The 15493-nt window shown below is 52.6% G+C and overlaps 1 protein-coding gene across 1 annotated transcript; it reads right to left on the bottom strand.

Moving 5' to 3' along the window:
• Nucleotides 1–3015: 3015 nt before the first annotated feature.
• On the bottom strand, nucleotides 3016–7494 carry PCDH8 (protocadherin 8). The gene is made up of 3 exons (XM_026099207.2): nucleotides 4933–7494; nucleotides 4559–4766; nucleotides 3016–4056 (listed from the first exon to the last, which is right to left on the bottom strand). Exons 1-3 carry the CDS (start codon nucleotides 7363–7365, stop codon nucleotides 3683–3685), a joined length of 3015 nt encoding a protein of 1004 aa, XP_025954992.1. The 5' UTR covers nucleotides 7366–7494; the 3' UTR covers nucleotides 3016–3682.
• Nucleotides 7495–15493: the final 7999 nt, after the last annotated feature.

Here is a 15493-nt window from a genome sequence, read left to right as displayed (position 1 = left end):
ATATGCTCTGTAGGCACTTGGAAAGAGGGTGCAGGAATTACTCACTTCTGTGTTTGTTACAGAAATTGGACATTGGTATCTGGTTTTGATTCTGCTGGTCTCCAAAGGCCTGGCTTGATGCCAGATCAGAAGGTCACATGGCAATTGCTAAAAGAAAACTGCCTGGTAGTGTTTGAAAGCATGTGGGGTAGGACTCATTGCACTTAATATTGGACGTCCACAGTGCAAACATCTACAGCCATTGCAGGCTGTGTGTAGGGACGTAAGGGGAGCAGCAGGAACTTCTCAGAGCAATACACCAGACCTATTTTAGATGTCTGATTTAGAAGGAGATGATTCATGCCCTAAAAGTGTATATTGCTCTCCACTGATTGTGAAGGGAGCCAAGAGTGCCTTGCTTAGTCGTGGATGACTAGCAGAGACTTCTGTGGGAGCAGACTTAGGCTACGTGTTAGAGCTTTTGCAAACTCCAGCTGGTGTAACTAATTAAGGCTGTGAAATTAGGGCTGGCTCAATTAAAGAATTCTGTCTTCCAGTCCTGTGTTCCTGGTCCACCTTCTCATTCTGCATAGCAGTTCTGCTCTCTGAGCTGGGGAAAGCGAGGCTGGAGAGGGCAGCTCTCCACGATGGAGAGGTTGTGCAGCAGTGCAGTCTCTTCCCCATCTTATGACACAGGGCTGATGCCACACCATGCTGGGCTAATAAATGGAATTTAACTGATAGTCCTGCATTAATTTCTGAGCAGGTTAATAACAAAAAAAGTGTTTATATTATTCAAAAAGCAAAAGTGTAAACTAGGACATACATGATGAAATAGTACCAACAGAGCATGTGTTTGATTAAGGGGACCCCACCAAGGAGCTGAGGCCCTCTCTTTGCTCATCTGCACTTTGGATGATTTGTACTGTTATTTGATGGAGCCTGGGATGGGCTTCTCTCACCTAATTTTGGGCATCTAAAAGTGAAAGGAGTCTGGGCTGGTCCCCCTAGCCCTTTACAGTCAAAAGGAGAACAGGAGCCTCAGGTGGTGATTCATCTGATCCCACTGCATCTCTCCAAGCCAGCACACAAGATCCTCAAAAGGTGTCTGTATCTCTCTGCTAGCTAGGAAAAGAGTTGTTGTAAAGTGATTAGTTCAGATTGAAACACTGAACTTTGACTTATCTCCTCCTGGCAGATGAATCCCACCTTTTGTGGGGAACATCTAAAATCCCAGAACAGCCAGACCCCAGACCCCAGGCCCTGATGAGACTCCAGCTGCTTGCTGAAAGCTGCTCTGAGAGTGGAAGTAGGTGGTGGTGGTGGGGTTTTGTATGTGCTTCTTTTTTTCCTTTAAGACTGCCTCAGATTCAGATGGTTGAAACTCCTAGCTAGGCAGTGGGGAACAGTGAATTGTCCTGTGGAAGTGCATAGGCTCTGTTGCAGACAACAGTGCGAATGAGGCACCTCAACCCAATGGGGTGACCTGCCGTTCAGCTGCCTCTGCTTCCCACCAGCTATCACCCATGAGAGCCAAGGGACTTGCTTTGTAAGTATTGCGGTACATAACCCAGGCATTTGCACTAGATCACGAGCAACCAGCTTATCAGACTGCCCTGCTTTTTTGACAGAGAGCCTTTTCCTCTCTGCACTCAAAGTTATGACTAATTACTTCACATTCAGGCTTGCTGCTTTGAATCACTGAAGATTAGCTGGCAGAAAGGCTCCGAGCCTTCCTTCTCAGCACCCAGCACTGAGCCCAAAATTCAGCTCTAAATTTAACCAAACAGGAGGAACCTCTTAATTAGATGCATCGTGATTTTTTATTACCAGGTTCAGATAAATCAGCAGAGATGTTCACCCATTTTCCTGACCATAAAAGCTGTATCACAGACATTGCTTCACAGTCTATTCTTGCCTGATTTCAATTCTCTTTATGTGCACTATAGCAGAGCCTCTAATGCTGTCTCCCCACCACAAATCTTCATGAAGCATCTTTTATGAAGCCCCTGTTAAAACTCAGAATGCATATGCCTGAAGACTTGGTTAGGCTCTATCACTCTTGCTGTGTAAGTTTGGGAAAGCTGGAAGTCAGTGGAGAAAGGCAATTTCTTTTGGTTAAGTGCAGGTAGGATGTTGCTTTCTACTTGCTTTTTGAGACATGAAGTCTAACAAGACCTGCAAAATTATACACTCAAAATGAGGAGCAGTTCTTCCTTTTGGAAAAGTTTAATTCTAATATTAAAATCTCTGTATAAAATTTCTCTCTGGTATAAGCACTTTTAAACAGAGGAAGCAGTGCTCATGCTTCAGCTTGTTTCATTAAATGCTATTCTATTCATGATTTCAGTAGGAGGATTTAAGGCCAGCTTTCAGCTTGAGACTTGAGGCGAGGGAAGTTCAAAGCTGGATATGATTTTTCTCAGGCCTTTGTCATTTCTGGGGGGAAACAAAAGATGTATCACAGACACAATCTCAGTGCAATTGAGATCTATTCTTTCTCTGTTTTATGCAAAATATAAACTATCCTTTCTCTTGGTATAAATACGCATACACACACACACGCACACACACACAAACTCGTTTTATTGTCCGTTAGCAAGGCTGCTTTAACAAGATATAAATATATAAACACACACCTATGCAGCTTTACTCAAATCAATGTCTCAGCTGTATCAGAAAGCTCAGGTGCCTGCTGGTGCAAAGATATCTTCACATCATGGACACTTAAGTTAATTGACAGAGCTTCTTTGGTTCAGTAAGCTTACACTGATCTCCACTGGTGAAGGATCTGGCTGGAAGAGCTCAGAGCGGGTAGTAGCCAGCTCTGTCACTCGGTCCTCCCTCCCCCTCTGTAACCCATCATTAAAATCTCAGGAGCTAAATCTCTAGAGAGGTATTGCTTGAGATGAAGAAAGGATGAGACTAAAAGCAGCATCATCCACATTCCCTCCCACTACATGTCTCCACGCAAAATATTTTGCTGACTTGTAAAGACCTATAAGCTTTGAAGCATGAAAGCCAGGAACAGATCTCTTCAACACATCACAAAACCTTTATTAGTGTTTATCAGTGACGCAGGTTACAGAAACCAAAGGTAATTAAATAACATCTAACTTTCAATTGACCACAGACTCAAGAAATACAAGTCACACTTGGCAAGGCAAACATCTCAGTACACTGCGTTGCTTGGGTTATTATTACATGGTGAAAGAGGAATTTCCCTTACAAGAGTCTACATATTCAGGATATTATTATTATTAATTATTGTGTCTTTCAGACAGTTCCTTTGGCAAGAATTCCCATTTTTCAAGGTTTAATTATATAAAAATATAACCAATTTTCATTATATACAAACATTACATTACACAATATACAGGTTAAAAACACTACAAAAATGGCAGGCCATGGGTGAACTAAAAACAAAAAAAAAAAACAGTGTAGAAGAGAAAAAAACATGAAAAGAAAAACTTAAATACTGCACATTTCATAAAAATTACATTAACTACAAACAATTTTTTGTTTGCAAATACCAAACAGTACTGACATGATTGGAAATCTTTCCCAACAGCTTCATTTTTAAGGCACATCTTGCATATTTACATGTACAACACTGGATCTGGTCAATAACTTAAAGGCTCTTGGAAGTGACCTAATTGTGTGCGTGTATGGATGCGTGTACTTGGGCAGGGAGTGGGTAGGGTTACACTTTCTCAGTGGTGTCAGTCTGGGGGCCCAGATATCTAGTCGAGGGGGCTGGGTACAGGGGCACCCCGATCTCCTGAAGGTCTGGAAGCCTTGCAGGACGTGGAGGGGAGAGCAGCGTGATTGTCCGGTCAAAGTCCCTATGTAACACTTTCTCATAGACACTCTGGAGCCCCACCGTCTTCGGCAGCTGTGCCTGGTAAAAGTTGTCTCTGCGAAGGGGATCCCTGGGCAAAGAAGTGCTTTTGCAGAAGGTGGAGAGAGGTGCCGAAGGATGGGGAGATGGGTGAGAATTGGCTCGGCCACAGGAGGGGCTCCAGCAGCGGTCCGAATGACCAAGGATCTTGCACTCAGCAGTACAGGCCCATAGTCCTAAATAGACAAAGAATGAGAAACCTGTTGTTACCCCGGGAAGAAATCTGTGCCACTCGTAATCAGAGCTATCAGTCATGGGATCATTCAATGCTCTGACGGTGTGAGTCGGGAAATGATGCTCTAAGGCACAGCTGAAAAGCACACTTGGGAAGCTACAGGTATGTTGTTTTGCTAGGGACACTGATCACAATTGTAACTTGAAAGGAAGCTCTTTGGGGAGGAAAAAAAAAAACCTACAGTACTTCCAGCATCTGCTAATTTGTGCTGGGTGCGCAACGCGGAAAGAAATCACCATTTAGCAGCCTGCTGTGAAGAGGCAGGCAGTTTAAGTCATGCAGCTCCTGAGGGGAGCGTCAGATTTCCCTTTCCAGCTGCCCCAGCTAGTCACTGTGCTGCAGAGAGGGGTCCCTGCGCACCTCCCTGTCTGCCTGTCTGTCTGTCTGTCCGGACGGGCCAGGCAGGAGCAGGAGCTCATGGTGAGGAGGGACGGAGTCCTTACCATTTTGCATGTGCGTAATGAGATCCTTCTTCAGGGCATCTCCGCTGATATCCGAGTCGCTGTCGTTAAAATCACTGTCGCCTTTGCCACTGTCTTTGCCACTGAACTTTTCTGCCTCTCGCCCAGAGATGGTGTTGAACGAATGTCCCTTCCAAATGGCCACAGCAGGGGCAGGCTCTTTGCTGTAGCTTGGAGCGGCAGCAAAAGCCTGCAGGGAGGGGATCAAAGGAAAGGTGAGAGAGAGAAGTAATAACTGGTAAATCAACATCAGAACTACACATCCGCAGTTCATGTCATCTGAGACTCCCCCCTCTAACCCCATTCCTTTTATTCTCCCCCTTCCCCATCAGAAGGGAAGCACAGCAGAATCTCACCTCCCCGTTCGCTCCTCTGAGCCTCTTCTGACCCTCATAGAGGCAAGTGCTGTCGCTGCCGTTCTCAGAAGCAGAGATCTCTTCGGCAGCTGGAGAAGAATCGGGGCTGGTGAAGGAGGTTTTGCTGGGAAAGGTTCGTACCTCGAACACATTTCCCCTCTGGCTGCTGTCCTCCTGCCGACCCTTCTCCAGATGGGAGATGTCTATCTGCTCCTTCAAGGAACTGTTGTTTTTGATCTCATTCCCCTTCTTGCGCCTGTTGCAGGTGGTGGCAATTGTGATTATGGCCACCAGGAGGAGGGTGCAGCTGCCTGCCAGGACAATGATCACAATCAGAGGGATATCCCACTGCAAAGCTTTTCCTTCCCAGGAGCTGGGCTTGACTATCTCCTGGATACTGGAAGGAGCTGTGGCAGTCACTAGAAAGTTGACGGTGGCAGTTGTGGCCAGGGGGGGTCTGCCATTGTCTGTCACAGTGAGAATGACCTTGAACAGCTGTCCCAGCTCTTCAGAGAGGTCACCCCTCAGCACAATGTCCCCAGTGCTTGAGTCAATGGTGAAAAGGTCCTGCTGAGGCTCCTCTAGGAAGGCAAAGGTGAGCTCAGCATTGGCCCCGTCATCTGCATCTCGGGCTTTGATCTGGGCCACAAGGGAGTCACGGGAGGTCCTGCTGGACACGCCGATTTCTACTGACCCATTGGTGAGCACTGGGTGGATGATGACGGGCGGGTTGTCGTTCTGGTCCACCATCCTCACCTTGATGAGGGTGCTGCTGGAGAGCTGTGGAGAACCCCCGTCAGTGGCCTGGATCCTCAGGTCCAGCTGCTTGAGGATCTCATAGTTGAACGTCCTGAGAGCATAGATGGCCCCGGTAGCGGGGTCCACAGAGACATAGGTGGAGATGGGGGCCCCCATGACCTGAGTGTCTAGGAGCCGGTAGGTGACTTTGCCATTGTGGCCAAGGTCAGGGTCACGGGCCACCACGGTGGTGATGTAGGCGCCAGGCGGGTTGTTCTCCGGCACGGCCACCTCGTAGAGGGGCTTAGTGAAGAGCGGGGCATTGTCATTCTCATCGCTCACCCGCACTGTGTACTGGCGGACGGTCTTGAAGGGAGGCGAGCCCAGGTCTTCAGCCACCACGGTGAGGTTGTACTCGGGGATGCGCTCACGGTCCAATGCCGCCGTGGTGACGATCATGTAGCTGTCCTCATAGGCACGCTGCAGGGTGAAGTGGTCATGTCCGCGGAGGCTGCAGCGCACCTGCCCGTTGGCGCCTGAGTCACGGTCTGAGGCACTGACGAGCGCCACGAAGCTCTCGCTGGCCGCAGCCTCACTGACGTAAGCCACCCCAGCAGCGCTGGCGGCGCCACGGAGGGCGCTGATGCTGATGCGCGGCGCGTTGTCGTTGACGTCGGTGAGGCGCACGATTACCGTGCAGGTGGCGGCACGGGGGCTGGCGCCACGGTCCTGGGCGCGCACATCCAGCTCGTAGGTGCGGGTGCGCTCGTAGTCCACGGCAGCCTCCAGCGTGAGGCGGCCTGAGCGTGGGTCCAGGCGGAAGAGGCGCCGTGCCTCGGGGGGCACCTGGCTGCCAAAGGCATAGACTACCTCGCCATTGGGGCCCTCATCGGGGTCGTCGGCATCCAGGTCAAGCAGCAGGGAGCCGGGCGGCGCATCCTCAGGCAGCTCCACTGTGACTGAGCTCCGCGCGAAGGTGGGGCTGTTGTCATTGGCATCGAGGACACGGACGTGCACTGTGGCCGTGCCAGAGCGTGCTGGACTGCCGCCGTCCTTGGCCACCAGCTCCAGGGTGTACGCGGGCTGGCGCTCGCGGTCCAGCTCCTGGAGCAGCACCAGGTCAGCGCAGCGCGCCCCGTCCGCCCGCGTCTGCGCCTCCACGCCGAAGTGGCTGTTGAGGGAGACCTGGAAGCTCTGGATGGAGTTGGAGCCCACATCCTCGTCCACGGCCACCTCCAGCGGGAGACGGGTGCCGGGCGCGGCGCTCTCTGACACCTCCAGCGCCATCTGTGCGCGGGGGAAGCGCGGCGCGTTGTCATTGATGTCGCGCACCTCCAGCTCCACGTGCACCAGGCGGTAGCGCTCCCGCCAGCAGCTCACCACGTCAAAGGCGAGGACGCACTGCGGGGCCTGCCCACACAGACGCTCCCGGTCCAGCCCCGCGTCACCGATGCTGAGCTGCCCGTCCTCCTCCCGCACCCGCACCAGCGAGCTGTTGCTGAACTGCCGCATCAGGCGGAAGCTCATCTCCCCCGGTGCCTTCACGGGCATCTCGTCGGCCAGCGTGCCGATGACCGTGCCTGGCACGCCCTCCTCGTCGGTGCGGTACCTCACCGTCTTGCCGAGGGCCGCGGCCAGCAGGCAGCCGAGGGCGAGCAGCCGCAGGGGGCCGCGGGCGGCCGTGCCGGGGCTCATGCCGCCTGCGCGGGGGGCGGCGGGGGAAGGCGAGGGGGCTGCGCACGCCTGAGCCCGACGGGACGCGCCGGGACAGGCCGAGGACTGCTCCGCGTACACTCCGCCGCGCTCTGCGCCCGGCCGCGCCTCCGCAGGGCCTTTAATAGACGGCGCTATGCAAATGGCCGGGGCGGGGCGGCCGAGGGGAGGCGGGCTGCGCGCCGCGCGCCCCGGAGCCTCCCAGAAAATCCGTTTAGCGTGGAAACGGCTTAGGGAGGCGGCACGAAAGGACAATTAGGGGAGCTCGCCTTTGTTGTCCCTAACCCTCTTTTTTTTTTCTTTTTTTCCCCCCCGTTTCTTCCCCCACCCCCCCCGGCGGCGGCGGAGCTGGCACGGGCAGCGCGCGGTGTAAAACGCCCGCGGGGTTTAAGGGCGCCCGCCGAGCGGCCCGCTGCCGCGCAGGTGCGCGCGGGCGGTGCGCGGGCGCGGGCCGCGGCTTAGCGGCGCCGGGGCGGGGGGGGGAAGCGGGGGGGAGCGGGTGGCCCTCACGTGCGCGCCCGCGCTCGGTGTGTCGCTCGCGTGAGAGCCTGTGATCAGCGCCGTCGGTCGCCTTTCAGGAGATGTCCCCCCGCGTGCTTTAGTATGCATGTCACCGCCCGGGTTGCCTAAGCCTTTGGGCACTAGCAGGCGAAAAGAAGGGGAAAAAAAAGTTCCAAATAGGATTTAGCATAAGCTTGAGGAGATTTGGAGAGGTTTCAAAGATCAGGCTGTATCAAAGGCTTATGAAGCCCTCGTTAGCTGTAGAAATATAATAGCATGGCAGGCTATCCCATTTGAGGGACCAATGTCTGTATTATTTCACTATGACAGGCTAAAGGGAGAGAAAGTTGAACAGTTTCCACAGAGGAGTTGGACTAAGTTGAATATAATGAGCAAACGCCACATGTATCCATTATGTCCCCCTATTCATTCCCAATCACTGCCATAACTCTTTGACTAAACGATGATGAGCGCTGAATTACACACAATGCCCGGCTCATATTAAAATACATTTAAGACCTATCCCTCCTGGTGCCCTGTTACGCCTATTCACAGGATTTTCTTTTTGTCCTAATAGGGCCTCTCTGGGAAGCAACACCAGTCTCGTTCCAGGAGAACAAAATAACAGCATGAGGCTGAAACCTGGCACGGACGGGGGGAACGAAACCATCTGCCCGCGCGGAGCCCGAGGCGCAGCGCGGAGCGCGGCCGAGCTCCCGGCCCCGGTCCCGGTCCTGGTCCCGATCTCGGTCCCGGTCCTGGTCCCGATCCCGGCCCCGACCACGGTCCCGATCCCGGCCCCGACGCAGGAAATCTGCCAGGAAAACAGCGTTTCCTTCCTTCCTTCCTTCCTTCCCTCTTTTCCTTCTCTCCCTTTCTTCTCTTCTTCCCTCCCTCCTTCCTTCCCTCTTTTCCTCTCTTCTTCCCTGCTTGCCTTCTTTCTTCCTTCCTCCCTTCTCTCCATCCTTCCCTCCTTTCTCCCTTCTTTTTCTCCCTTCCTTCCCTCCTTTCTTCCTCCTTTCCCTCTTCCTTCCCTCCTTCCTTCCTTCCTCCTTCCTTCCCTCCTTCCTTCCCTCTTATCTTCCTTCCTTCCCTCTTCCCTTCTTCCTGGCCCCTTTCCTCGCTTCCTTCCCTCTTTCCATGTGTCAGGGCACCTCAGAGAAGTGCTTTAAAGGAAGAGGGGGCAAAATAAATGTGCCCCCCCCCCCCCCCCGGCCCCGTCAGGTCTGAAAACCCCGCACAAAAGGGGGCTCCGCTCCGCTGCGCACATGAGGCGCCGGGACAAAGCAGCGGCGCCGGGGCAACCCGGGGCGGGGGGGGGGGGGGGCACTGCGCGGGGCTGCGCGGGGCTGCGCGGCGGGGGTACCCCGCCCCCCCGCGGCGCCGGCTTTTGGGAGCGGGATCTCGGCAGCGCGTCGGCGCTGCCGGCGGGGGCGCGCTGAGCCGCGGCGCGGAAGGGCCTGCGGAGCGCCGCTGGCTTGCGCCGGGGGCTGCGCGGCCGCTGCGCGGCGGCGCCGGGGGCGCGCCTGGGAGCGGGGCCGCGGGAGCGCGCGGCGGGGCGATCCCTGGCGCGTAACAGGATTAACTTCGTCATTTCAAGTTCCGTGCTGCATGTAATTTATTTTTAATTAGGATTAGATAGAGCAGGCAAGGAGACCAGGCCTTTCACTCGCGCCCCCTCCCTGCCCCCCCCAATCCCCTGCGAAGGCAGGGAGTGCTATTCCAAGAGGAGCTCTTATTCTTTATTAAAAAAAAATCAATCAATCAAACAATAAATCAGAAGGGACCCGCGTTGGCCTCCCATGCACTTCTCAGCAGAGGATGGAAAAAGGTGTATTTGCAGTGTATCCTCAAGTATCCGCCCCAGGAGAGGCTTGGAAATCGCCCCTTCGCTATCTGCCCCGGTCCTGTCTGACACTGTTTCTATGGAATTGCTTTCTTGAGAGAAGGTCCCCAGCGGGGTCTAGCTCTTCTTGCCTTTTTAGAGGGCAAAATGCACTTTCTGCCTGTCCTGGTTATTCTTTTTCCACCAGTCGTGACTTTGAGTTAAAAAAATAAATATATCAGCCGCTCTGCTGGAGCAAAGCCTTCTCCCCAATAGTTTGGATTGCGTCCATCAGAGAAATGTTCTGAAAGGCTGGTGAAGAAATCTGTTTTGCAGCTCAAAAATAAACATACGGATCAACTGCGTTAAAAGCACTTCTTTGAAATATTATGGCTAAACAGTCCACATTGGTTGATTGCTCCATGTGGGGACATATGTTCCTGCAAACTGTGCGTATTGTTACTAATGGGGATTCTCACACCACAGCCTTCCCTTTGAATCTGAGGCACCGGTGGTTTCTCCAGAGCCGTTGCAAGGTTGTTTTAATAATTTACCAGCTTTCTTGCACTTAGTGCTGTTGCGGAGACTCAGAGCCTGCTAAGAAGGAGGCATTTCTCAGTGTTCAGAGGTCCAATCTCTGCTAACAAGCTGCTTCCTCTGCCACTTTGACACAGAAATCAAAGTTGCTCTGAGAGGTGGGTGTCAGGCAAAGGAAAATAAAAAGAAACAGACCCCCATCCCACCCCATCCCTGACTATCCCAGTGTAATACGTTGCTTCCAATGAGTGAAAATGATCTCAGACCATCAACCTGGTAACACCAGCAACCAGCTCAGAGTGATGGTCAGCTACTTGGTCCAGGTTCCCTTTTTTAAACTTTAATTTTATTTTTCAAAAGCACCAGTTGCGATGTTCCCCTGATTCTGATCCAGCCCTTGGAAACAAAGTTTATTTGTGGGTGCCCTTCCCCTCTTCCCAAATAACTATGGCCTTAGGAGAAAGACAAAAAAGAGAAGATCTCGCACTCCCCTTCCCTTCCCTTCTCCAGCTGAACACAGGCTCTTAGGGGCTCTGGCCCCCTTTGTCATCAGCCTCTTTCTACAGCAATGCATGCTTGCATGTGTCCCGTGACAGGGTCTCGGCATCCCTGGTGTGATGGGGTGAGACTTTCTTCCTCTTAGTAGGTGCCTGGGACTCTCTCCAGTGACCTCTGTCATTGAAGATAAACCAGGAGGCTTCCAGAGCGTTACATTTTGGGAATGGGAGCAAAGGTAAGATACATACCTTGGTGTGCAACTTAATGCATGAGGCCATGAAAGCAAACTGTGCTTTAAGGAGAGGTGGCTGTGTTACAGGTGCTTCCTCTTTCCCAGGAGAGCTTAGGAACACCAAGCCATGCGTATGGAAAGTCCCCCTCTCTCCTTGGCCCTGATTCCTCCCGAATCCCGCTGCACGATGACTGCATACCCTCAGGAGGATGAGGTGGGATCCCTTTGTAGCACAAGCCCTAGAATGGCAGGGTTTTGCTGAGGCATTCCTGAGCCTAGCAGGGTAGAAGGGGAAACCAGACTATGTAGGCACGATCTCCTGGTGGTACTGCTCACATGTAGACCCAGAAGGTCCAGCAGACCTTTCTTCAACCACAAAGCTTGGATGCAATGCGTCCCCCCCCCCCACCCCCTTGTCCCTGAGTCTGAAGAGGGATGGCACGAACACCCTCCCTGGCATGAAGCCCTCCTGGCTTCGCTCTCAGTCCATGCCTCTTTGGCCTCATGGTGGGCTCTGCTGCTGTTGAGTGATCTACAAAAACAAAGAAATTCCTTCTGCTTCTCGGCTTAAACAATTGCCCCTGTTTAATCATTTCTGTCGCAACCAAGGAAGTGTGGGTTAACCTGTCAAGCTCCACAAGCCTGGGTTGACCAAAACCCCAGAAAACAAAAGACTGGAACGAAGCGGCAAAGGGTTTTGTTGTTCTATGACTGTTTGTGTTTGAGGGTAGCATGCAGCATTGTGCATCTGTCTCTGGCCATGTAGTCTATAGAAGCCGGAGGCTGCAATCCTTCCTCTCAGTTGCAGTTTGGTACCAGGGTTATAAATCATCCCGATCATTTGTTTCTTATATTTGCTTCATATGCTTCCCTCCCTGTATCTCCCCTCTGTGAAATATGGGTTATAAAACAAGAGTTTGTTGTGCAGAATAAAGAAATCACTTGCACGTACCCCCCACCTGGCAAGCAGTTTTGATTCCACAGGGAATTTATTTTTTAATTGGATTAATTTCTAGCCTCTCCCGGAGTAGCAGCTGGGGTCTTTGATTCAAGAGGTTAAAACAAAGGAGAGTGAAACAAAAGACCAGTTCTTCACATTCCCGACACAGCGTGGGCCTCGTGCATGCTGCCTGGAGGTATCCCCAGAGCAACACATTCCTAAAGGTCCCCCCACATGGCCGGGGGTCCTCTGGGGTCCTTTCAGGGTGCTCCTAGTGTGTCTTGCCTGCCCCAGGTGATGGAGGACCGGAAAAGTCTGCAAGGCAGCTTGGTGGGAGTTTCTCCCTCCTATCCCACAACTCAGTCTGTAGTCTCATGTAGCCTTATGTCTTGGTGTAAAGGAATCAAGCACCTGCTGGCATTTCTTTTGTCTGTCGCCTCCTCTGTCCCCCCTTTTCCTGCTCTCTTTACACCTTTTGTGCCCAGGAAGAGATAGGGGATGTTTTTCAGCTGATAAAACACCAGGTTCAGTTCTCAGCTCTGTGGTCCAAAGCAAGCTAATGAGGCCCAGATCCACAGAGGTCTGCAGTATTTAGGTGCTCAACTGCCATTGAATCCGGTGGGAGTTAGACACATTTTAGCTTTGATGTGGACTTCAGCCTTGGTCAGACTCAGCTCCTCATGTCCACAAAGCATTTCCTTACCTCACAGAGTTGTTGTAAAGACAAATACATTGCAGACTGCAAATATGACAGACACAACAGCATAGGTCTTGTTGTTTGCCCCCCATCAAGATTATTACTAGATCAGAGGTGTCCTTCAGAAGAAACAGGCTTTATTACATAGGTCCTTTCTGGCTGTTTCGCCTTGGTAACATTGTTTTTAGGTGGTGCAGGTAACAGAGTGATTATTCACAGCAGGCTCTGATGTGGATCTTCAGAAGAAATGCCCACCCTCTCAAGAGCTCACGGTCTGCTCAGATCAGCTGGGATGGGACAGAGTAGTTAACAAGGGGGGCACGTGACTTTTCTGCCTGCGAAAATTGTTCTTACCCCTCTGTGGCTATTCCTGTACACCTGGCTGGGGTGATTTGGGTACCAGTTTCAGATGTCTTTTGTACCAGTTTGAAAGTATCCAGGCTGGTATGTCTGGCAGCTCCTTGTTTCTTCCTCGGCCTCATTCATGCTCTCCTCCTTGAAGGTCTGTTTGGGATTTTAAACTCTTATGAATGATGAATAGTTGGAGAAATCTACCTTTCAGCTACCACGGAGATGTGCAGTCCCCTGCGATCACTTATGTGTGTCTGTTGTGATGGGCTTCACTGATTTCTTTGAGAGGCAGCTCCTACATTATTTGGTGTACAAGGTCCCCTCCTGGGTGTCTTTCCACTGCCCCTGGTTAGCGAGTGTCACCTGCTACTGCACTGAACAAACATGGCCATGTCACTCCTTAGGGTTTATGTCCTTCTTACCATTTAAGTCCTTCCTAGCAAGATCATACTCTTATATAAGGATGGTTATATACATGCCAGTGTATTGTTACTGGGCCAATAAAAATATCCCTATTTCTCTGTTTCCCTGCTGTCAGGATTCGCTGAATCCTGTCCTGCTTGAGTAACTTCTTGCCCCCCAAGTTGGCACTTTTGGGTTTTATCCAATCCACAGGATGCCATGCCGCACTGAGGTATCCCTGAGCTAGCTAATACACCCACGTGGCAGGGGGAGGCACTGCCGAATGATCCTCGTTTGGGTCCTGGAAACAGAAAAGTGGCATTAGCATGGTGCTGTGCTCGAGCTAATTAGCCCCATGTCTCGGCAGGGTTAATTAGCCTGGGCACCGTGCTACAGCTTCTGATCCTCGGGCTAGTTACGTGGCCCAGGCCTGGGGAGCCTTTGCATGACGTTGGCTAATTTGGGCCTGGGACTTCTCCTGGTTGTTTCCGAGATGATTACAGCAAGGAGTGGCTTGGGTACAAAACGTGGCAGAGAGGCAGGGACTCAGCCTCATGTGTTAAGCCGGAGAAGAGTCCCTTCCTCCGTCTCGTCTGTCCGTCTCCCCCCTTGTTCCCCCGTCCTCCATCTCAGTCGTGCCTCGGCTCACAAAGTCGGAGCCCCCAGCTGTGCAGGACTAAGTCTCTTCTCCTCCCAGCTTCCTGATCAGCCGTGGACTATGAGCGAGAGCGTGCCTCGTGTCACTTCTGCTCAGGATGCTGCGAGAGCAGAGGGAGTGCCTGGACGCAGGCGGCTGCTGCGCTTGGCTGCCTGCCAGGCAACGTGCTCTATTCACTGCTGGTGAGTGGGCATTGAGGGGCTGAGCAGGGAGCTCGGCGCTTGCCCGTGACACTAGGCTGGGCACTGGGGAGCCATGGTGCTCGTAGGGCTGGTGGGACCAGCCTCTGGCTGCGCCTTTCTGCTGGTGTCACACCTCGGTGCTTCGAGCCCCGAACAGAGCCCTTTCAGCTCTCCGTGTAGTGGACATGAAAATGCGCTGGGAAATGCAGTTTACAGCATGCAGAGGCAGTCAAGAACCGCTGCTCAGCTAGTCCATGCTGAGGGAGACAAGCGAGCTGTAATTTTTGAAGCCGAGGTAGAGAACGGAGCATTGGCAAGGAGAGCTGGGCGTTGCAATGCCAAGGCTTTTGGGGAGCGATCGGCACTTGGGGTTGTCGGTTGGGTCTGGATCATATTAACCTTGATCCCGCTCTCTGCAGGCCTCCATCTGGCCCTTCCAGACTCGCGCTGGCAGGAGCCACTGCTTCCCCCTGGGAAAAGCAGAAGTGTGCTCGCTTGCTTGGCTTGCTGACCCCCTGCTGCGCCTTCCCAGGGCCGTGAGGCCACATGACTAGCTCCTCGTCATCTTTGCTGCCATGCTGCCTTTCTGCCATTTACACCAGAGGAGGCTGGCGCACGTCCCCGCGCCTCAGGGCTGCCACATCTGCCTCGCAAGCTGCCCTCGCTGAGGCAGGCAGTCGAGCTGCTTGTTTTGAGTGGGTCCTGCCTCCCGCTTGCCACTCACGAGGAGCAGCTTGCAGCTTTTGGGGCTCGAGGGCCAAGGCCCGGCGGTGGGATCGCTGCCCTGCTTTCCTGCCGCCTCCACCTGCTTTGTGCTTCCCGCATATGGTAAATGTGTGCATTTGAGATGATGGCTCTGGAAGTTGGTCCCTCCGATTTCAACAGAGGTCAGAACCGCTTCTGAGTTAAAAAGCTTAACTTTGTGACTTTTGCATGTGAGGAACCTGCGTTGGCTGAGCCAAAGATTTTATTTCTGCATGGCGAGGAGACCCCTGGGACTGAAGACAGAGGAGTGGCAGTGAGATCCATCGGACCACTCTCCCTCACCCTGCCCTTGGGATCATCTCCCTTTCCCAACTGCAGGTGGGGCTCACAGTTAAACTCTCTTACTGTCTCCCTCTTCAATGGGATGGCTTTAATGGTTTTCTATGGACCATTTTTAGTTTCAAATTACCTACACGTTACTGCCTGAGATGCACCCAGCTCTGGGGCAGAACAAGGCAGGAGAGTGGCACATGACAGTAAAGAGGGCTATGTTTTGGCTGAAGAAATTTGGAAAGATTTTAA

This window comes from Dromaius novaehollandiae, chromosome 1 (assembly GCF_036370855.1).
Source record: "Dromaius novaehollandiae isolate bDroNov1 chromosome 1, bDroNov1.hap1, whole genome shotgun sequence".
Taxonomy (NCBI): Eukaryota; Metazoa; Chordata; class Aves; order Casuariiformes; family Dromaiidae; genus Dromaius; species Dromaius novaehollandiae.
This window is presented reverse-complemented; position numbering and strand designations above follow the sequence as displayed.